The sequence below is a fragment of the Gobius niger genome (genome assembly GCF_951799975.1).
Source record: "Gobius niger genome assembly, chromosome: 1".
NCBI lineage: Eukaryota > Metazoa > Chordata > Actinopteri > Gobiiformes > Gobiidae > Gobius > Gobius niger.
The window spans coordinates 23,120,097-23,142,005 of NC_136852.1; the positions used below are offsets into that span (position 1 = coordinate 23,120,097).

Below are 21,909 nucleotides of genomic sequence, written 5' to 3' on the forward strand. Positions count from 1 at the left end.
TCATCATAATGTCAAGTCACTAGAAACTCTGTGCATGAGCTTCATTTATTTTTAAGCAGCTCATTTGGTTTGAAAGTGGTTATTTTGATGTTGAGTTAGACCCATAGACTGTAAAAATTGGCTACGTTGCATTTTCACACATTTCTTAACTCTTTTGTAAGAATATACTATGGAAAAAACAGATCAGAGTAAAAGTTAATATCATATTTATTACAGTGATATAAAATGTATAATTACAAGTTCTTATGTTTTACAAATTATGCACAGAATACATAATTTTCCTATAATGCATAATTTTAGTCACAATTAAGAAGTAATACAATCATGGCTTACAAAATGAAATGTTTACACAATTATGCGGCTTCAACATAATTATCTATTCTACCCGATAACTCGAGTCCCCGAGTTACTTATTTTATTAGGTGTCCATCATTTTTTAGATAAATATATAGGTTCATACAATCGTATAATTCTTCCTAATTTTGCACTGAAATGATTTGTCATTAAAAAAAAATGCTCCATAATCAGAATTGTGATGATCAATAGAAATGTTCTGGACCATATGAAAGTGCCTGTCCCGTGGGTTAGAGCTGGTTGGTGCATGCTGAGGGGTTGTAAGGTGAGATCACACAGAAGACACAGCCAGCCTCCTGAAAAGCTTGTCTCATCTCCACCTAGCGGCGAATCATGGTAGTGCATTAGAGACGAGCGAGTTAATGATGACACACTATTCACAACAAAAATCAAGAATACTCATACATTAAGAAAAGCCAAAACAACAGAGACATGTTATCTCTTATCTTAGTGTTTGTTGCATGTTATAGGTTCCAAAGAACATTGCAAAACAAAGCAGCTTGTTTGATTTGATCCATTTTGTGACTAGTCCTTACCAGTTTAGCTTGGTCCAAACACAGGCCGACAACAGCCCCTCCACTGCCTGGCAACTTCACAGCAGAGCCAAACTGTAACACATTCATAAAATCAGAATATAGAAACACATGTTGCACAATACACAGTGAATGACAATAGTATGTACCTGTCTCGCCATCTGCACCATTTTGAGATTTCCAGAACCCAGACAGTCATCAGTGTACACAGTCCTGTTGGTGAAGAGGGGCCTGTTACAACAGAGGTACCAGCTACAAGACATTTGCCTAACATTAGAAAAAATATACACATTTACCGTCTTAGTTCAAAGTTTTGGTCCATTAACTGAACCATGCGACCCCAGTCTTTTGTTTCTAGAGCAATTCTTGAAGAACATTTTGCAAGAAAAAAAAAAATGTGGGTCAAAATGAACTTATCAACATTTGGATAATATTCTGCCTTGGCTAACCTTGCTTGATCAGTCAGTTCCGCGAAACTCTTCATGGCATCGACAACCAGAGGCTCCCCTGCCGACAAGAAGATTACACCTGTCAGTGACTTTTAGTTCAACAATGTGCAACAATAGCGACCACTCTCCATTTATCAATTTAAATGCACTTTCCCCCCACTGCATAATCTTCACCTCAGCAGCAGAACAATCAGCCGACTCAGCCTTACCATCTCTCTTACTTATACCAGTTAAAAGCCCCCTGTCAGAGAACATTTACCCAAAAGAAAAAATGATTCTCTCCCCTGTCATCTCGTCTTGTTAAGGTTTAACTTTTTCTGCTTCACTCACTCCTCGTCAGACATCTCGCATTTAGTAAATAAGGCCCCGTGCCCTTTGTAGATAAGATGTCTCTTAGTCATTATTTTAATTGTAGTGCTTCATACCATTGAGCCAGCGCTGTCTGATGTTGCTGTGGATGCGTCCGGAGTCACTGGGATCGCTGAGGTACGCCAACCAGAAGTGAGGAAGGTCACTCATGTCCATACAAACATAGTTACCTTAAAAGACATGGGGAAAAGTATAGTATGTAGAAAAACACAAGGTTAAATTATGTTGGTATATACATCATAGAAGTGCAAATACCATAGCCCTGTTCATCCATGAGCTTCTTACTGAAATCCATGTAGACCAAACCTTCGTAGACCTGTGTAGACAATATCATGAAAGTTCCGTTTAAGCAGCAAATGCAAGTACAAGGAGCGGATATATGGTGGATAAATAAATATCCTTTGTAATATAGTAATAACATGGCAAACATTAAAGAAAGTATATGGGACATGACATGGAATCTAACACCAGTCAGCATCACTGACTGCAAATGTGATGGTTAGTTTACTTCCAATTGAAAAAAAATAGAACAGTCTTCAAGCTGGGATACAGTAACTTGTTACCTGTACAACTCTGTCCTGAAGTCCTGCTGTGATGAAGAGCTCATCTGTCTCCACATTTAGGATAAAATTGGCTCTGATGGGCTTTGGTAAATCCTACAGTGTCAGGTAAGTTTGAAACAAACACATTTGTTAAAGTCTTCTTTCCATAAAGTAAAGGACACAAACTATACCACTTCTTGCATTGTTATTGTATATAAGGGGCACCTACGTCATCTGTAATGTTGTAGAATTTCATAAGACACTTGAGAGTTGCAGACACAATGGCACTGGGTCAGAGAAAGAGACAGGGAGCCCAGTGTCAACAAGTATGAATTATTACAACATTTTTAAAACAATAAAGGGGAAGCATACCTGCTTCCAGCAAGACCCTTAAGAAATATACAAGAGCAAAAAACATATTTCAGGTATAAGTCTTTGTGGTATGTAATTTACTGTTGGTAAAGTAATGACCACTCACCACTTGTCGAGGAATGTTCGTGTCATACTTCAAGGTAAAGTTCTGTTTTGTCAAGGCAATGCTGTACAAACACAAAAGGGTTTAATATTTCTTTTAACTTGACTTGTGAAACAAAAAACTCACCCTTGTTTAGAGCAAAACTGATAAAACTTCTTGCAGGTTGCTTGCAGAAGCCTCAGACCCCCAAGATACCTGTCACAATTATTACAAGTGTAACTTTCTTTTACCTCATATGATGACTACCCATTGTCAATAGGGCAGCAACACTGTACATACATGATGTGCACTCACCCTTCTTTCCTGCTGATACAGAACAGATCCTGTAAGCTCCCAAAGTCTGTGGGGTCATTGAGTGGGTGAGGAACCAAGACCTAATCATACATAATAAAACCGAGAATAACAGTATTTATAGCGTTGGTAAATTGTTAATTCATCTTTTATCTTAGAAAAGTACAAAGCTTTCCTCTTCATATGCTGATCATTTTTAAGAACAAATATTAAATAACTTTTCAGACCATGAATGTTTACAGCCTATAAGACAACAAGACCAAACCCAGTTCCTAACCAGACCGTGCTACTATTGGTGCACATACAGTATCTTTTAAATGAAGTATTTACCAATGCGTAAGAAATGCTTAACATTTGTAATTAACTTAAGTATTTTAGCTTTCTGCAACAATGAGTCTTATATTACCAAAGTCTGGCTCTCCGTCAGAGTAACATCAGCCCAGAAGTTAGAAATGGTCATAGCAATAGTTTTTCCATTAAAGCCGTCTGAAGGATTCCCCATTAATCCAACCCTATAGACATATGCAGGTTTTTTTTTTAAAGTGTTGCACCGGGAAAGTAAAATGTATAGACATTTTTTTTCTATGACACTGACCTGGCATATGACTTGCATGTAATTGGTTTAGCGGGATTGTCCTGTTGCTTGGCGGAGTAGTGCGTTAGCCACTTGGTATAGTCAGACAAGCCCTGAGAAGGACAAAAACAAACAAAAAATGAACAGAAACAAAATAAAGGATAATAAGTTAATAATAATAATAAGTAATATTTTCATAACAAGAAACTCACCACTTGCCCAATAAGCTGAAAACCAGTAGGCAGCTTCATCCCAAACACATCCAGCTGCTTCTCATTTATAAGCCACGCCTGCAAAAAACACAATAATATGTGAATAATTGAAAACCACGGAGAACAATGGTTATTTTCTTGGTATATTTTGAAAGTGTACAAACCCAGAACTGCCCAAAGGCCCTGTCAGTGGCCTGAGGCTGCAGACAGAGGAAGTCAGACAGGTATGAGAGAGTGTCTTTCTGAAGGCAGTAAAACACTACACTGGCCAATCGAGATGTGGTCAACCCCTCCGCGGGCTTCTCCAAAAAACGTGTTATCCTGAGTGAAACAAAAGGCAATACAGCAATTAAAGAATTGTGTTATTTATGTCTCATTCACAGAGGTATTGAACTCACTTATTGGAGTCAGGACAGACCTCTACAATGCCTCTCGAGCTGCTCTTCTCACCTTCCTCCAGCTCGTAGTAGATGATCAGCTCCCCAGGCTACAGCAGAGACAAGGAAGATCATTTTTGTCCAAATATAAATACATTATTTTTCTATCCAAAGGTATTGCAAAAACATAACTACAATGTTGCCTTTGCCACAATCAACTGAAGACACTGGGAAGGAAACAGGGCTTGTAAATGGATAACCAGTGGTGTCCGTACAGTTACCTTGGATTTGAAGAAGCGGATCACTTGAGCAATGTCAAAGTTTTGATCTGCACAGAGCATGTCTCCTGCAATCTGTAAAAAATGACCGAAGCAACATTGTGTCTTGAATGTAGCAATAACAGACCTTTGGACAAGTGAGTGAACACTGACCCAGTGAACACAGCAAAGGAGCAACTGACATGGGATGCCATGATGGACCACTATACACACCTATACACACCTGTCATTATTGCAGCCTCTAACAGGATGCAAGACAAAGGCAAGGACGGGTTGTTCTTACCACCATAATGTCATCCTGTAGTTTTTGACTGCGTATAACCAGCTCTAGATCAGACACGGCACCCAGACGATCCTCCAGAGTTGTACTGCCATCGTTTATGATGTTTTCGACAGGAAAGTCATTAGCTGTGGCCCAGCGCTCATAGTGTTTGTACCTAAACAGGACAAAGCAAATGTAAGCACTTTGGACTGAAGGGTTTAGAACCTATTTGTAAGTCTATACTCACTTGTCAGCATTTGTAACGAGATAGACCTCAGTAAATAGTTGTCGCCTAGAGAGCAGGGAGAAATCTCGATCAATCCCATTATGGTATGAATTGAGGACAGCTAATTTTAGTTAGCTAAACATTAACAAGGCATGATATGCATAATATGAACAATACTAGACTAGACAATAAGCTTGGGTTTTGCTTTATAGTACTACTTTTACTCACGTGTTGACCGTTTCCCACCAGAAGTCAAGGATCTTTTTCCCTCCCATGCCAGGCAGTAAAGCCTTTGGCACTCCTCTGAGGTGGCTGTACAAACCAGTGTCATCATTCTGGAAAAGCGATCCGATTGTTTAACTGATCATTTGCCTACAAAGTATTTCTCAGCAGCTCTGTAAAGTAATTTTAAAGTATCGCTGTTATAATTTTCTCTTGATGAGTGAATTGTGTTTAACAGGTTTTCAAGGTCTTTTATCAAACAGACTCATGTTTTATTTGGCACATTGAGCATACTCTTGTGCTACTGTGAGAAAATGTTAAAGTTATAAAAGTGAGTGCTTGTGCCCCTTTTTCTTCAGAAATATATTGTAATATATTTATTTTAACATTAGGATTTCATCATTTTTGTCACAACTGAAACATAATTCAGACTTCCACACTCAGTTACTTTTACTTGAGTATTTATTTGGGTCACTACTTTTTACTAGTACAGGAGTAAAATTGTTTCAACGTAACTGTTACTCTTAAGATACTCCGTCCACCTCTGCTATTAGATAACACTGAAATGAAATGAACTGTAACCTACTGCACTCCAGCCCATTTCTGTTACATAGTCAAGCGCCATCTGAGTCTTGTACCACATTGTTGCCGTCTATCTGTTTATGTATCTTTTATTTCTGCGCGCGATGTGTGCAGGATTAGAACTTTGCACTCGTGAGACTTTTGCAGCTTCACTTACCTTGATTTGTGTTTCTAAGACCGTGCCGTGCCCAGCTACGAGCAAAATACAAATCATGGTGGACACTTGCTCCTGAAAGTGTCCGAGGATATGTTCATCGAGGGTGAAATCAGTAGTTATATCCCCATGGTTATATATCTAAGTCATAATGGGACAAGCTGCTGTGGAGGGGGTTTCGTTCTAGTTTATCTGGAATTACTTCCGGGCAGAACTTTCAAAATAAATTATACTTCCGCTCTAGGGGTTAATTTGTTACCGTCAGCTTTATCCTAAAAAGTGTACGTTGTTAAGGTGTTTTTTTGTATGTTGATTTGGGTCTTTAGTGTGCAGTCCACGACACTTAAATATGTATTTCAATACCTTGACTCTAGAGCACGTTAAAGACTCTCTGTAATAAGTTAAGAAGCGCTACCAGTGCCCTGGGTCTCTGCATTGGTTTAGCTCAGTGGTTACTTCTCACGTTCTTATGGCTCATAGAAACTTGGTCCCATCGAAATAGGATCGAACCCCGGGCGCTGTCCAATGTTTTCTAGTTATTAGATTAGATTGGTATTTATTTGTAACTACCGCCTTTGCTATGTCAGATCTCGAAGCTAAGCAGGGAAGGGCCTGGTTAATACTTGGATGGGAGACCGTTTGGGAACACCAGGAAGCCTGGGTGAATGTAGTGGTTGGTGGTGGTCGGAGGGGCCGATGGCACAGACTGGTAGCCTCCCTTCCGTCAGTCTACCCCAGGGCAGCTGTGGCTACAACAGTAGCCTACCAGTATGGAGAGAATGACAACAGTGTAGTGCTTTGAGAAACTTGGTAATACAGGTTTGTAAAGCGCAAGTGTAAGGCATTATTATTATTATTTCGAATTACAAATACATGACAAATTCATGTGAATTTGCATGATTATACGCAGCCTTGACAAATGAACAGATACACAATATTCAAATTATGTACATTATGAAATATTGTGCATATTCATATCTTTACATAAAGTTTTACATTTATTTTCATGTACATCTCCAAACTCGATAAAGTAAAGTAAGTAAATTGCTAAACAAACACTAAAAAGATGGGTTAACAGGCTGCCCCATCTTCTCTTCAATAGGTTTTTTTTTGTTTTTGTTTGTTTTTTCAAATTTCAGCATTCAACAGTCTATGTGTTCATATAAAGAGAGAATGTTTGTCATTATTCATATTTTAATAAAAGACATGAGTACACACATACATATACATTGTAATTCTCAGTTACCATATCCTTTTTTCTTCATTTACATAGTGACAATTGAATTTCAAGGTGTGTGACTAATAATAATAGTAATAATAATAAAAACTATTCAAATGCATCATGGTCTTGTCAAAGTCAGAAATGAAAGTATTGTCAAAGTTATGAAAAGTTATTTAAAAATACAATGTTTAAAGACATGACTATGAACAATAATGACATGCACAGAGATGTGATCTTTGTGTTTGTAAGCTTACAAGACTGGATATGGATTTCGATGTAACTGCATGAAATTACCATTAGCCTATTTTTATTTATCCTTTGTGAATAATTACAAATCTTTAAAAGTAATAGCTGAATGTTGAATTGCTTGACCTTTTCATGCAAACAATTACTGTTTGTAAAAGTGTTTCAAGTACTTTTGGCCCATTGTTTCTAATATACAGCTTGGTAACCAGCCTGTCACTGGGGTTCTGTGCTGGATGATCCCACAATGCCGTTCTGTCGAAGAAGGTTTCTCAGGATCTGGTTCTTGGACTTCCAGTCTTCCACCTGAGCAAGAGATATGCATAAAACTAAACACAGAAGGGACTGAACCCACACTATCAGAGAGTTTTAGACTGAGAGAGCAAGAATTTTGTCATTACGGTACATTACTGTAAAATGTTTCAGTTACATTAGTGTAAATGAAACATACTAACACTGACAAAGTGTTTCAATTACATAAAAAACACTGTACAAAGCATTATACCTCCTGTCTGAGGAGTTGATTGTCAATTCGTAGACGATCTAGGGTACTTATGTCTTCTCCGAGCTTCAGGTTGCTTTGTCTGAGCTCTTTGATGTAATCACAGGCTTTTGACAAGATGCCTCCTTTACTCTGAACAGAACATTTTATTAATAAAGTGCCATCCTTATAGTCAGATGCAGTAAGATGTGACCAGAGTGGGTCTCACCTGTCCAGTTTTGGTGTAGTCCACATTACAGTCTGGAATAGTCTTGGAAAGCTGAACGATCCAGTTGTTGATCTTGTCTCTGCGCCGACGCTCAACTGTAGGAAGATACATATTTCTTAAACTGATGACAATTTTCAATCTTACTGAAAACAAAACATGCATTCATTCTATGCTATTGTGTGTATGTCATTTGTTTTTACTCAGATTTCTTCCCGTTACATGCCAACACTGACCCTCATTGTGCTGAGCCCGTCGTTTCTCATCTCTGGAACCCCGCGGAGCATCTTGTTTTCTACAATTCAATTAAAAGTTTGCTTATTAGCAAGGATCAACCGTGATACAGTTAGTTAATGATTAGATAGTAAATTACGCTAAGTACGGTTGAGTGCGTGGTGCGATTGTTCTGGTATTGGTTCCTGTCAAAACCTCCTGTGGTGACATCATTACATAAAGCTGTCCTGTAAAACAAAGGAGTTGACCTCAGTCATTATTATGAATCGTCATCAACTATGATATGAAATATTTTCTGCAGTACTTACCTGTGGGTGTAGGCTGGCCTAAAAGTGTGTCAGCCTGTACGGTAGTTACCATGGTACCGTTATTGGCATCAGCCAGTGTTGCTGGGTAATAAGTGTACTGTGTTTCAGCATTACTGTCTCCCTCCAATCCCTCCGACTGAGAGAAAACAGCCTAAAAACAATATAAACACCATGTGTTATTCTAGTCAGCCTGGCCAGAAGAGTTTGTATTCTGTAAAAACAAGATTTGTTAACAACATAAATATTACTACATTTATGAGTTATTGAAGGACAGGACCAAAGCAACTAGTTACAATTGCTGATTGATTGTTACAAGCATCCAGTTACATTTCCTCAATTATGTCTTGAAAATGTAACAAAAACAAACATTCAAAACAAGCAGAACCAAACTAACTTTCTAGAGTACATTTTAGATTGCAATATCATAAAGAACAGACTGTTTATACACAGATAAGCATAAATTATTCCTAGATTAGATTGTATCTGTCAGTAGTCACGCTACAGGCCTTTGACATGATCCCATTTGAAAGACAACAGATCACGTTGTATCTTTGACCATTTACCACAACCGCTTGAGCTTAATTGTTTCCTTGCTGCAAGTATTATTAAACTATCTACATTTTAGGCCATCAGATCGATAATACCCTCTCCCCCTATTAAAACAACCACTAAATTGAATTATTAGTTTTAACATTTCTGAATTGCGCTATGATTACAGCATTCCAAAGTAAAATAATAGCTCTGTACAGCTTTTATTTCTAATAACACGTCATTTAAACAGAGACACTGGCCCCATCACGTCATCACATTTTAGAATCTGAAAACATCTCATGTCAAAATTAACAAAAGCCACCTCTCTAAGCCATACACGCTCTGAGTAAGGTGCCTGGTGGTTGTGGGGCCCTCACCTGTGTAACAGTCTGTGAGGTTGCAGGGAAACCAGCAACCAGACTAACTGCTGCCGCTCCATCCGTCTGAGTCTCCAACTGGCCATCAGAGACCTGGATCACCCTGTATGTCACCTGCAACAACACAAGCAATAAGACCTGTCACAACAATTACTCAATCAAGATATGGTTCGCAATCTCCTAATTTTGGTACAACAACTTGTACGTGTAGACGTGAATAATAAACAAACCTACATGACCTACAGTTTTTAATGAAGACTTTATTCTTGTGACAAGCCTGTACAACCTCCTAACCCTATTTAAAAATGTTGAAAGATGTACTAAGTCAATCAATGTCAATAAGATGTGTTCATGTTCTAGAATTTGATTTGTCATAATCTAAGATGCTGGGCAGGTACTAATAGTAATCTATGGGAGAGATACAAAAACATCTAGGTAAGTAGAACCTGATAATTCTGTGGTAGTGACACCATTATGAGAAAATAATGTGACTTTAGTTCAGGGTTGCCAATGGGGTGGCTTTTTTGGTGATGTCCACAGGTTTAGGCCTTCTGGTTTTCTATAAAAAATAGGCTAAATTTAGGTTATTTTTATATTGTTGACAAAATCCCTATTTCGAGTGACAAAACCTCCAATCCAAGGCCGTCAGAGCTGCTTTTTCATTGAGTATTCTGTATGCAGGTTTGGGTGGTTTTTCAGATATTTTTGGCCGAGTTTGGCTGCTGATACCTTGCAACTCTGCCTTAAGTAATTTGTGCTGACAGAGAAGGCATTCAACATTGTGCCAGTTTTAGTTGCACTTGGATTTTCTCAGAGATATTTGCCATAAACCAAAATGAAAAATCTACAGGCTCGTAAGCATGTTGTGATATCACGTGAATGCAGCCTTCAGATGCTTTATGATCTAAAATCAATGACTTGCTGTGGGTTTGATAGTGGCCATATACCTGTCCACCAGCTCCCTCTGTTTTGAAGAGATATTTAATGGGCTGATCAGTGAAAGTAGCTGCTGACTGAATAGTAGCGATAGCAGCAGGATCTTCAGCAGTGGCAACAGAACCTAAAACAAAGAGGAGAGTGAGATCCAATTGCATGCGCACAGCCTTTAACAGCAGTATAATAGCAATTACTTCACAAATTCAAATACCATTGAAAATGTATTAGTTGTAATAACAACTCTAACTCAGATACATAATGCCTCATTTTGCAGTAACAAGTTTTCAAGAAAAGTTATGTTTACCTTCCTCATTCACAGTTATACTTTCATCTGGCAGGTCGGGGCTTTTCTGTTGGCTGCATAAACACAGTAGTATCAAAGTATGCATATTTCTCAAAACAGTTCATAAAAAGCTACTCTAGAAAAGCAATTGTGCCACAAAAGCCGGGCACAAAAACAAGTTGACTTCAAATGATAATCAGACAGGTGAGTTGTTTGTTCATAAAAACACTCTTTTAAAACCATGATATTTGCAGGTATGTGTAGCTAGTTAGTTTCTCGAGTTAACACGCACCTCTTCATTTCTGTCTTGGTCAGGGAGACCGACTCGGTTTACTCCAGAAGCCAGACTGCAAGATAAATGGATGATTGACCACCCTCTCAGTAGTGAAGTAAACGAGAAGACTGCGTTTCGGTCTGCAGTTAGGAAAATATGCATAAGAGGATAACACATTAAAAAAAAAGATGAATATGGTTGCTAACACGGTGAAGGCGGGTGAAGTTCACAATCATCTATGAACGTTAGCAACCAAACCGGAAATGAGTTCATTTGACGTTTATAGAAGCTAAACACCAACAATGCGTGGTTATAGCCAGCGTTAAGTCGTCAAAGTCGTGCTTTCCAAACAAGCCATTGCGAGTCGAAGTAGACCCAGTCAAACAAATCCCTTTTTAGGTTATGAGCAAAGCGTTACAAAGCCAGCCGGATGTTCATCAGTTCATTGTAACTAGCTTGGATAGCTTTCTTTATGTTGGCCCACAGCGGTTATTACAGATGTTCAACACATTTTCTTTCCTTTCTATCATTGTACAAATGTTAGGCAGAGGTTTTACAAAACACACAACCTGCCAATGTGTCCGTTTACTGCTGTAATGACTTTGAGTCTACGTTCCAGTCATAACAAAGGTCTACTTACGCCGCAGTGGTCCCTCCCCCGATATTTGTCAACAGAGCTGGCGTTGAGCGCATGCGCTTTAGGAGATGACTCTCTGGAAGCACTACAGCATTACATCTGTTTATCTCTCATACACACACGTTTTATATAGTTTTAAGACATGCACCCTATTTAATGCAACAGTCGCACCTTTTATATTTCTACACACACATAGGCCTACAGTAAAATTACCGCCCTTTATTCTTGACAGTTTCTCAATGAGCCCCATAAGGTAGTTTACCTGAAAGGGTTTTCAGCAGTTCAAGCAAATGAGAACATGTCAAAAGTGTGCAAAACCGTAATTAAAGCAAAAGGTGAAAATCATTTATTTCAACTTTATCTTGTGAAAAACATCATTCCATATGTTCATTTATAATGCCTTCAGTGAAAATCTATAAGGTAATTAGTCTTGAATTAAAAAAGAAAAGCTAACGCATATTTAAAAAAAATGTTCCAAACATTTGACGGACTGAATGGTCTGGTAGTACAAATAGAGTGGATACGGCTGCTGCCATGTTCATGAACACTATTCCAACCTCAGTGATGTGGGTTCCCAGTTCCAAAGATCTGAATATGCAGTCTTGTCCAATAAAACCCATGGATCAACTAAATGAGGCTATATACCTTTCCTTACCAAAAGGCATCATAGAACAGATACAAAGACCATTTCTTAAATGAAATAAACTTTACTGAATTTTATTAACACAGAACACTTGAAGGCCTACTTCAAACAGCACATTCTCATCCTCAGATATTTCCACTGTCTACTGATTATTTGCAATTTTAAATTTCTCTGCCAAACAATCATTGATTGATGTAGATTCTAAAAAGAGAAAAACCCTAAAACATACAACACAACAATTTTGAATCTCTAATATATGACTCCAGCATAGTCATACCCATTGCAATGGTAATTCCAATTTTTCTGAAAGGTCTCTGGGAGAGGTGTGGACCCTCCAGCTCTGGCAGCTCCGGCTCCGGCTGCGGCTGCGGCTCCGGCTGCGGCTGCGGCTCCGGCTCCGGCTCCGGCTCCGGCTCCGGCTGCGGCTCCGGCTCCTGCGTTGACTCCTCCTCCGGCTCCCGCTTCGGCTCCCTCTCCTGCTGTGGCTCCCACTCCTGCTCCTGCTCCATCTTCTTTTACGACTTCTGCTCTGGCCATATTTCCTTCCTGTTGCCATTTCTTCCATCAGGCGCAAGATCAATTCCATCTGGGAACCTTTGGAATTAATCCTGCACTCCTTGCAAAGTTTGCGGATGGATTGGACCTATCATATCAATATGTACATTGTAAGTCTCAAACTCTTATTATCTCTTATTATGGTTTCTTTATCGCGTCAAAATCGAATTATTTATTAATCTAATGATTGTCATTTATTTGAAATATTTTTGCTGCTTTTTTTCAATCCTTTACTCTTCTACTTTGCTGTTGCAACACATTTACTCGCAGCATGAAGACATGGAGGAGACAAGTGAGCAAACATGAGACGCACCATCGGTATGGATTTATTCTACTGTAAGCTCCTGGCAGGAAGCGGAAAAGGGCTCTTCATTTGTTGCCCACCCGTTGTATATTTTGAGATTGTTTGACTGGAAACCAACGTATGTTTATGATTTTTACGGTGGAATGGTGTCCTGATAATAATCCGGGCAAAACACATCAATTTATTCACTTCATTAGGGCTGAATCAACTAATCAATTAATTGACAACTAATGGATTATTGAAATAGTTGCAGACAATAATCTTAGTAATCAATTGTTTTCTGGTTACACAGACTCAGAAAGAGCAAAAAAAAAAACGTGGAAATGTAGTATTTATCATAAAAAACACATTTTTAAAGTGAGCGCCTGTACAGTGATTAATTGTAAAAATAATCAGTAGATTAACTGATTACCGAAATAATCGTTAGTTGCCGTCCTAAACTTCATCCACTGAGGTGGGACAATGAACTCGGATAGAATACAAAACATCATGCATATGCGTTTACCTTGAGGGCAGATATTTCATCCAATAGACTGTCCTTTATTAACTCCACCTCTGTGTATTCATTTGGTTGAGTGGTGACGTGGGCTTTTTCATGCTCTGGATTAAGCACCATTTTCGATTTATGAGAATGCGGTTCATTCCAACGGGCCCAATGGGGTTTTGTTTGTTTAATTGTGAAAGTATTTTGCAAGTCCCCTGAAAGCAAATACAAAGTTTCAAAGGAGAGTGGTAGCAGAAAGACAGAGGCAAAGAGTAATGGAAAAATTTGACATGGCAACATGCTAAACATTAATTAAAAATAAAGATCTTACTTGGAACAAATCCTTGGGCAATGCTGTCTAAACATACAGAATCCCAGAACTTTCCACAGTGAACACAGAGGGAATCGTAATCATGCTCTGATAGTGCTTCAAAATGAAGGTATCCATGTATGAGAGTGTTCTTGCTGGGATACTTTTGTCCTGAGGTCAGTTCCCATGTTTCAATAGCTTGACCAAGAGCTACGTGTGTCTGTAAGATATTTTAACAACCAAACATTTACAAATTGTGCTTGCATAATTGAGATGTATGAACTATCCTATTTTACAGATTGAATAGTTGAATATTACCTGAAGGCAATTTCTAAGGTAAATACAAAAATGGAGGGTAAGAATGATATTGTCATTGAAATTGTGTACACCATCCTCCCAGTCTTGGTAACGAAGCATCATACCACATGAACTGCATTTTCTGCAAAACGTTGTCACACCTGTATGAAGAGATCAACACAGTAGTGACAACTACAAGAATAATAAATAAATACAATTAAATGTAAGTTTTACATGCATGCTTACCTTCAATGACTCCCTTGACTGTGATTATTTTTGCTGATTCAGTTATGATGAAGGGTTCACCAAGAGCAAGATTTCCAGGACATTCAGGGCAAACTTGTTCCTTTGGTATCAAATGTGTTGGTAGATCAGACTCACTTGTCAGACCACAAAAATATGCGGGCAAATTGGCAGGAAGCTTCTTGTTTCCATGTATGTATCTGACTATTCTTTTCAAGTCTTTGTTTTGTGGAGGGTACTCACATGAATTCTTGTATTTTGTTTCAGGATCTCCTTCGCTCACATCACTCTCTTCAACATCACCACATTCAACACTAATAAAATACTCCTTCATTGTGTGGAAAAGGTGCCATTTGGCAATACACTTGTGAATACAAGCCTGTTTTGCAGTTGCACAGTGGCAGTGCCATTTGTTGTTATCTTTGTCAAGCATTACCATCAATCTGCCAAATTGATTGTAGTTGGAGAGGTGTGGCTCATAAACTGACACTAATTTCTTTGTGGAAGAACTTCCCACTTTGACCTCCACACTGAAGGGGACGCCTTCTTCGCTCGCTGCAGCTTGTTTCTGGAGACATATTCTTTTTTGTTCTTTACTGAACCACTTGCTGATTGTGATTTCTCTGAGGACTTCCTCCTTTAGTTGGATCTTTGGGGAGAGGGGTGGTGGACAGTAGTACTTCAATGACTGTATATGGACACAGTCATATGCAACAAAACCAGTCTCCTGCATTTCCTCTTTAATGCGTAAACAGTCGCTTAATGTGCACCTAATTTGGTGGTTTTTACCAGATGTTTTCTTCTGTACATGAATGGATCCACTTTTACTGTTGAATGACTTTAAAACAGCATATATTCCTAAATCAATGTCCAGACATTCGCTCACTAGAAAACGATCTGCCCTGATGTCCTCTTTGAGAATATTGTGCCTGCGTCCCATGTGCTGTTTTAGATTTTTCCTATTCAACTCAACTTGACAAATCGTGCACTGAACCCGTCTCACATGTGAAAAACTGCCATTTGGGTGGGACTGAGGCTTGGACTGGGGCTCAGGCTGAAGTTCAGGCTGAAGCTTGGGCTGAGGTTCAGGCTCAGGCTGGCGTTGAAGCTCAGGCTGAAGCACAGGCTGAGTATTGTGCCTGCGTCTCATGTGCTGTGAAAGATTTTTCCTATTCAACTCAATTTGACAAATCGTGCACTGAACCCGTCTCACATGTGAAAAACTGCCATTTGGGTGGGACTGAGGCTTGGACTGGGGCTCAGGCTGAAGTTCAGGCTGAAGCTCGGGCTGAGGTTCAGGCTCAGGCTGGCGTTGAAGCTCAGGCTGAAGCGCAGGCTGAGTATTGTGCCTGCGTCTCATGTGCTGTGAAAGATTTTTTCTATTCAACTCAATTTGACAAATCGTGCACTGAACCCGTCTCACATGTGAAAAACTGCCATTTGGGTGGGACTGAGGCTTGGACTGGGGCTCAGGCTGAAGTTCAGGCTGAAGCTCGGGCTGAGGTTCAGGCTCAGGCTGAGGCTGAGGCTCAGGGTGAAGCTGGAGTTGAGGCACAGGCTGGGGATTGGACTGAGGCTGGGGACGTAAATGTTGAGGATGGCAAGTGCTCAAGTGATTCATAATCGATTTCCTCCTCGTAAAAGTTATGTCACAACCACAGCAGTGGAAGTGACTGTCTTTCTTGCAGCCCCAGTTACAAATGTACATAAGAAAGTCTGAAAAGAGAACAAATAAAGTAACAAGTAAAATGGCGTTTCAAGTAAAAACATGACTCGTGTTGAGACTAAAGAAAGCTAGCATCATGCTCTATACACTGTATGCAACTTTAAATGCATTTCAAATCGAATCAACTGGAAACATACCTCCGTGACGTACCACCGACTTTAGATGACTTTGTATATGCGTTTCCACCTTCGCATAATCACCTTTGTAAAGTGGGCAAAATGGGCAGTGCAGTAATGGACACACTGGGTCTTCACATTTCTGCAGCTGTGGCTTTTGGCCACTGGTCAGTACAGAAAAATGCGCCTAAAGATAAGTAAGAGACATTAGGGGAGCATTAACCAAACTACAATATTGTCATCTTGCTAACAGAAGAGGAGAGTGCAGTGTTCCAAGATTAGAACCACATTTGGTCAGCAATCGTTCTCTTATGAAGCAGCGAGCCTCTTTGGAACAACATTCTGAACTAAATTATTTCATGCAAACTATAGCACATATACACGCCTGACCAATAACAGTGGTTATTATCAAAGCACACCTGTACGCACTGAATGACTGTGATCAAAAGTGTGATTGAGTGATGCTTCTTTGTGATATTATTACTATATATATATTAATTTAATGAACTTTTGTAAGTATAACATCAACCTGTCCGGGGACTACGGGTGGAAATTTGCATTTTTGCTATAACCTGGCACAATGAATCTCTTCATTTTTAGACTAATGTATTTTGTGCATTGTCCCTGATTAAATTAAATGAATTCAATTCAATGTTTTCTGACAAGAATGGATACACTGTTACTGTACAATGACTAACCAGCATATATTTTCATATAATGACCATCTAGAGTGACACTGATAACAGTTTTGTGTTTTTTCAGATTTTTCCTTCAATACAAGTGAAAAATAGAGCACTGCACTGCACCTGTCTTGTGTGAGAAGAACAGCCAAGTGGCTGGGACTGTGGCTCGGACTGAGGCTGGGACTGAGGCTGGGACTGAGGCTCGGACTGTGGCTGGGACTGAGGCTGGGACTGTGGCTGGGACTGGGACTGAGGCTGGGACTGTGGCTGGGACTGGGACTGGAATTGAGGCTGGGGCTGGGGCTGGGACTGGGGCTGGGACTGGGACTGAGGCTGGGACTGGGACTGGGACTGGGACTGGGACTGGGACTGGGACTGGGACTGGGACTGGGACTGAGGCTGGGACTGTGGCTGGGGCTGGGGCTGGGGCTGGGGCTGGGACTGGGACTGGGACTGGGACTGGGACTGAGGCTGGGACTGGGACTGGGACTGGGACTGGGACTGGGACTGGGACTGGGACTGGGACTGGGACTGAGGCTGGGACTGAGGCTGGGACTGAGGCTGGGACTGAGGCTGGGGCTTCAGATGTTGAGGCTGGGACTGGGACAGGAGCCGAAATTGTAAATGTTGAGGCTGGTGCTGTAGATGCTGAGGCGGGGACTTCAGGTGTTGAGGTTGGGACAGGAGCCAAAGTTGTAAATGTTGAGTCTGGCGCTGTAGATGCTGAGGCGGGCACTTCACATGTTGAGGCTGGGCCTGTTCATTTTGAGGATGGCAGGTGCTGAGATGTTTCATAATCCATTTCCGATTTGTGAGAGTGATGCCACAAACACAACAGTGGTAGTGACTGTTCTTTCTGCATCCCCGATTACAAGTATACATCACATACTCTAAAAAAAATAAAAATTAAATAAATGATATAATCAACATAAGCTCCAAATAAATTTCTGGGAAAGTAAAACCATGGCTTGGCATACGTTTGACAACTGACCATCCCTTTTTCATGCAAAAATACCAGTACTTGTACCATTTCCTCAGAAAACATACCTCCGTGACGTACCACCGTCTTTAGATGACTTTGGATGTGGGTTTCCACTCTTGCATAATCACCTTTGTAAAGTGGACAAAACGGGCAGCACAGTAATGCGCGCGAGTCTTCACATTTGATCAGTTTTGGCTTTTGACCGCTGGACAGGACAGAAACATGTGCCTAAAGACGATGGAAGACACATTTGACAACATTAACCTCTTGTGTCAGTATTTACACCACACACACGAAAATGGTAGTAGAGCTAGACTATGTAAAATGAATATAATGATCGGGTTTTCATTATTTATTGTAGGCCTACATAAGATACCGTTATCATTACGTTGTGCTTCTTTGCACATATCAGATATCATATATTGCAAAAGTTATGATTTTATTTTTTTAAGGACAGATACATGACCATTTATAAAATGAAACACTAATAACTCTCTTTTTGTTGCTACAGTGAATAATATGACACCACAATTCAAACTGTACAAATAAACGACACTTACAGCCATAGCGTACAACTAACCCAGAGCTTGTTTTTGTTTTGTTTTTTTTGCCCATGAGACGCATGCGCAGAAGACAAGCGGAACCGGAAATTAGGTTTTCCAGCAGCGCGATACTAGTCTAATAAAATAAAGTATTAAGAATATCAATATTGATTATGGCGTCAATCGTTTAATACTTTTAGGCAAAATGTTATACATAAATGCTAAAATGCTTCTTTTTATCTTTCTTTTTTTAACTAAACCCACTGTAACCCATGGGCAAAAAAAATGCTTTTTTATTATTATTATTATTATTATTATTATTATTATTATTATTATTATTATTATTATTATTATTATTATTATTATTATTATTATTATTATTATTATTATTATTATTATTATCATCACCATGATCTCAGCATTTGAGCTGGTTTGTTCACCAGGGGCCAATGTCTTCAGCCAAGGATTCTTCGAAGAGATGCGGGCAGTCCCTAGCACTGTGTATTTCTTTGGCACCGACTTGAGCAAGGGAGTTTATTCGAGTTTTGGTATTCCACATGCACTTGATTTCAATTACCAGATCTCAATACTTTGTGATTATCTCCGCTTCTTTTTTTAAAGATGTTTACGTCAGCTGGGATAGCCACATCAATCATATAGCACATTATGTTGTTAATCTTCTTTTTGTGATAGTGATGATGATGATGATGATGATGATGATGATGATGATGATGATGATGATGATGATGACTATTATTTACAGTGTTGTTCAGAGTAGACAGGACAAGACTCCAGGGGCGAAATCACGGCAGCCTCTGTGGTTCGAACCCGCCTGAGTAAGTGTTTTGTTTTCAGAAACAGAAACTGCAACGAAGTTACCACCATACACCAGCTATACTAGCAGCGCCGGCCATTATAGAGGCAAAATACCCTATTGTACTATGACTTCGGCTATAGCTGGTCCTACTGGGCCAACACAATTTCCATTTCTCTTTTTAAATAGAGAGGGGAAGACTATAGGCCATAATACAGATACAAATGATGCATTTATTTTATCAACAACATTTTACAAAGCTGCAAATTAGGAAAGAGCCATGCTATGTGCTGAGAGAAGAGGTGTTTATCACTCAGAGGAGGAATACATCAAAAGGACACAGCATACATTTAGTGTTTTTGAGAAAACCACTACAATGGGAAGAAAAAGTGAGTACACTATTTGGAATTTCTGTAAATGTTTGGGTGGTATTAGTTCAAGTAGACACTGTTTATTAGTTCTTATGATTTTAATACAGATCAGACCACATTTTATGACCAATTTATGCAGAAACAGTGTTCTCACTTTTTCCTCCCACTGTATGTCTGTAAGTATCAGTAATGTCCTGAAGCAGAATATACTATGTCCCTACACAGCACAGGCGTTTGCTTTTTAATATTTTTTTGTCGTCTATTAAATGTCTTGCAGGGTAGTCCACATCATGATCACAAGAGGCCATAGAGAGGCAAGGTTTGGACTTCGCACTGCACTTGATACACCCTCGCACCATCTTTTGCGACCTGGAGGTAAACACAGAACAAGAGAAATAACACGCACAATCCCAAACATGAACAAGATGCACTCATCGTATAGCTGAATTTGAGCCATAGGATCTGTTGGTGAATGCTCAAACCACTAAATCACTAAGTCATTCCACAGTTCATCTTTTAGTCCTTTTTCCAACTTCTTTCAGGTTAGCTCTTGTTTAGACCTGATTCAGTCCATGTTTTTTCGACCTCATGCAAAGGATACATGAACCACAGTCGGAAAACCTGCTTGTTAATTTAAGTTGCCTACAAAAGGTACAAACCTTTTTTTAACATTTTTCTGTAGTCAACAGTGTGGGTTACATTCTCCTCTCTGCCTCTTCGTGTCAGGGTGCAATGGTAGCTCGTGGTTGTATTAGAGTAGTTGTTCACATAGTTAGGGATGGTGTGGTTGCAATTGTCAGTAGATATCGGTGGATCATCAGAGCTAAGTTTACAAGAAAACGATGGGGAGCCAGCACATTTCGCATACAAGCACTCCACCCTTAAAAGAAAAGGTCAAAGAAAAACATGGTTAATTTCATGTGTAGTAGAACGATTTACAGCAGGTTCAACATCAGAAACCCCTTACCTCAAGCTATTGTTGTGACTTTCGCAAGCTCTGAGGATGCCAAAATTACCCTGTTTGGCAGCAAAGGATGACACTGTAATACAATTAACAATTAGATTTTTTTTTGTTTTGAAAGCAACCAGAGGAGCATTATAGGAAAACACATTTGCAGAGCTGAAGACATTGAGGTTCTTTTTCAGGAGAAGAGACAAAAATCTGTCCAAATTATAATATACTTACCATACAAGTAGACACCACATTTTTTTTACCCTATACAATAACATCCAAATGAAGGCATCATTTCTAAAGGAAAGTAGTGTGATTAAAACAAGGCAATGGGCGTGCGGTGGTAGCCTATCTGTATGTCTTCTAAATATGATTATGCCTTGTTCTGGTGACTGATGGGCTTGTTAGAGCGGCAACAGGAACCACCAAAGTATCGTTAGCTTCTCTTCGCATGCAACAGCCGAGCAGTCACTCTGACAGAAACCCATTACATTTGTGAGTAACATGCAACTAAAAATGAATTCTTACCAATATAAAGATAAAGAGGCACCACAAAATACATGTCAACAGAGTAGTGTCCACTCTGTAATGACTGTAAAGGAAACACAGAAAAGGTCACAAATTCACTTTTTATCTCTGAGCGCTGTCGCTCTTATAAAAGTACATTACTCACAAATTCTTTGCAGAGAGATTCTCGCCAACAAGTGTACAAATGAAATGTCTTCCCGTTTTTAAGCTCCTGATTTCCTGTTGCATCAATGGGAGGCAGAAATCCAATAATCAGTGTTTGCAGGGAAGGGCAGCAGAGCCAGTGGATTTGAAGTCCATCTTAAAGTGCCACACACTGATGGATGTAGATCTGTATAATGTTGGGTTCAGTTCTGTGGTTTCACTCAGCATCTCTCAAGCTAAAGTGATCGTTAATTGAGGTGAAAGTAGGGACAGATCTGCATTGAGTTAGAACAGGGAAATGAGCCATACTTTAGGTGCCTTGTTATTTCAAAATATGATCTTCTCAATTAAAACCTTTGAATACATAGCACAAACTATACGTTCTGATATTTCCTGTATGGGTCATTTGCAGAAAAGCACAATTTGCTGATTTGTATCTCTTTGGATAGCACAGATACCATAATGTATTATGTTTTGTGATAATAGACAATTTATGAAAGATTCTGCAAAGAAAATAGATTGAAGCTCAAAACCTTTTGCTCACACTTACACTGTGCGAGTGT

The 21,909-nt window shown here is 39.4% G+C and overlaps 3 protein-coding genes and 1 long non-coding RNA gene across 5 annotated transcripts; all 4 read right to left on the reverse strand.

Annotated features, from left to right (window-relative positions):
• Window positions 1–306: 306 nt before the first annotated feature.
• Window positions 307–6,028, reverse strand: gkup (glucuronokinase with putative uridyl pyrophosphorylase). 2 transcript variants are annotated; one of them, XM_079565103.1, is made up of 23 exons: window positions 5,904–6,028; window positions 5,171–5,277; window positions 4,964–5,008; window positions 4,738–4,891; window positions 4,458–4,529; window positions 4,198–4,286; window positions 3,964–4,120; window positions 3,800–3,877; window positions 3,609–3,700; window positions 3,420–3,525; window positions 3,017–3,096; window positions 2,849–2,917; window positions 2,726–2,786; window positions 2,620–2,636; window positions 2,477–2,534; window positions 2,269–2,361; window positions 1,961–2,021; window positions 1,762–1,875; window positions 1,337–1,394; window positions 1,184–1,252; window positions 1,037–1,100; window positions 891–962; window positions 308–674 (listed from the first exon to the last, which is right to left on the reverse strand). In XM_079565103.1, the coding sequence occupies exons 1-23, from the start codon at window positions 5,958–5,960 to the stop codon at window positions 585–587; spliced, it is 1,863 nt and encodes a 620-aa protein (XP_079421229.1). In that variant the 5' UTR covers window positions 5,961–6,028; the 3' UTR covers window positions 308–584. The 2 variants fall into 2 exon arrangements, with proteins under 2 accessions (XP_079421230.1, XP_079421229.1); XM_079565104.1 differs by lacking the exons at window positions 4,964–5,008; window positions 5,171–5,277; window positions 5,904–6,028 and having other exon boundaries at window positions 307–674; window positions 4,678–4,740.
• Window positions 6,029–7,076: 1,048 nt separating this feature from the next.
• On the reverse strand, window positions 7,077–11,775 carry usf1 (upstream transcription factor 1). The gene is made up of 11 exons (XM_079571109.1): window positions 11,656–11,775; window positions 11,034–11,155; window positions 10,763–10,815; window positions 10,470–10,582; window positions 9,523–9,636; window positions 8,615–8,765; window positions 8,446–8,533; window positions 8,309–8,367; window positions 8,076–8,170; window positions 7,871–7,999; window positions 7,077–7,671 (listed from the first exon to the last, which is right to left on the reverse strand). The coding sequence occupies exons 2-11, from the start codon at window positions 11,039–11,041 to the stop codon at window positions 7,582–7,584; spliced, it is 900 nt and encodes a 299-aa protein (XP_079427235.1). The 5' UTR covers window positions 11,042–11,155; window positions 11,656–11,775; the 3' UTR covers window positions 7,077–7,581.
• A 791-nt stretch (window positions 11,776–12,566) lies between these two features.
• Window positions 12,567–18,217, reverse strand: LOC306964028 (uncharacterized protein; the record flags this gene model as incomplete). The annotated part of the gene is made up of 8 exons (XM_079557866.1): window positions 18,061–18,217; window positions 17,137–17,903; window positions 16,352–16,517; window positions 14,492–16,204; window positions 14,267–14,406; window positions 13,970–14,168; window positions 13,660–13,853; window positions 12,567–12,938 (listed from the first exon to the last, which is right to left on the reverse strand). The coding sequence occupies exons 2-8, from the start codon at window positions 17,893–17,895 to the stop codon at window positions 12,567–12,569; spliced, it is 3,543 nt and encodes a 1,180-aa protein (XP_079413992.1). The 5' UTR covers window positions 17,896–17,903; window positions 18,061–18,217.
• A 2,169-nt stretch (window positions 18,218–20,386) lies between these two features.
• Window positions 20,387–21,248, reverse strand: LOC306974288. The gene is made up of 3 exons (XR_013793619.1): window positions 21,203–21,248; window positions 20,690–20,762; window positions 20,387–20,602 (listed from the first exon to the last, which is right to left on the reverse strand). It is a non-coding gene; the product is annotated as an uncharacterized lncRNA (long non-coding RNA).
• Between the last annotated feature and the right edge of the window lie 661 nt (window positions 21,249–21,909).

Bases quoted from the DNA above. Each gene is read 5' to 3' on its own strand.
- gkup (XM_079565103.1), bottom strand. From the start codon at position 5,960: ATGATTTGTATTTTGCTCGTAGCTGGGCACGGCACGGTCTTAGAAACA. The intron at 3,701-3,799 runs GTGAGTTTCTTG...TGTCCTTCTCAG, and splicing joins TTCAGCTTATTGGGCAAGTG to GGCTTGTCTGACTATACCAA. The intron at 675-890 runs GTAAGGACTAGT...ATTCGCCGCTAG, and splicing joins GTTTGGACCAAGCTAAACTG to GTGGAGATGAGACAAGCTTT.
- usf1 (XM_079571109.1), bottom strand. The intron at 8,534-8,614 runs GTAAGTACTGCA...TTTGTTTTACAG, and splicing joins AGGCCAGCCTACACCCACAG to GACAGCTTTATGTAATGATG. The intron at 7,672-7,870 runs GTATAATGCTTT...TCTCTTGCTCAG, and splicing joins ATCAACTCCTCAGACAGGAG to GTGGAAGACTGGAAGTCCAA.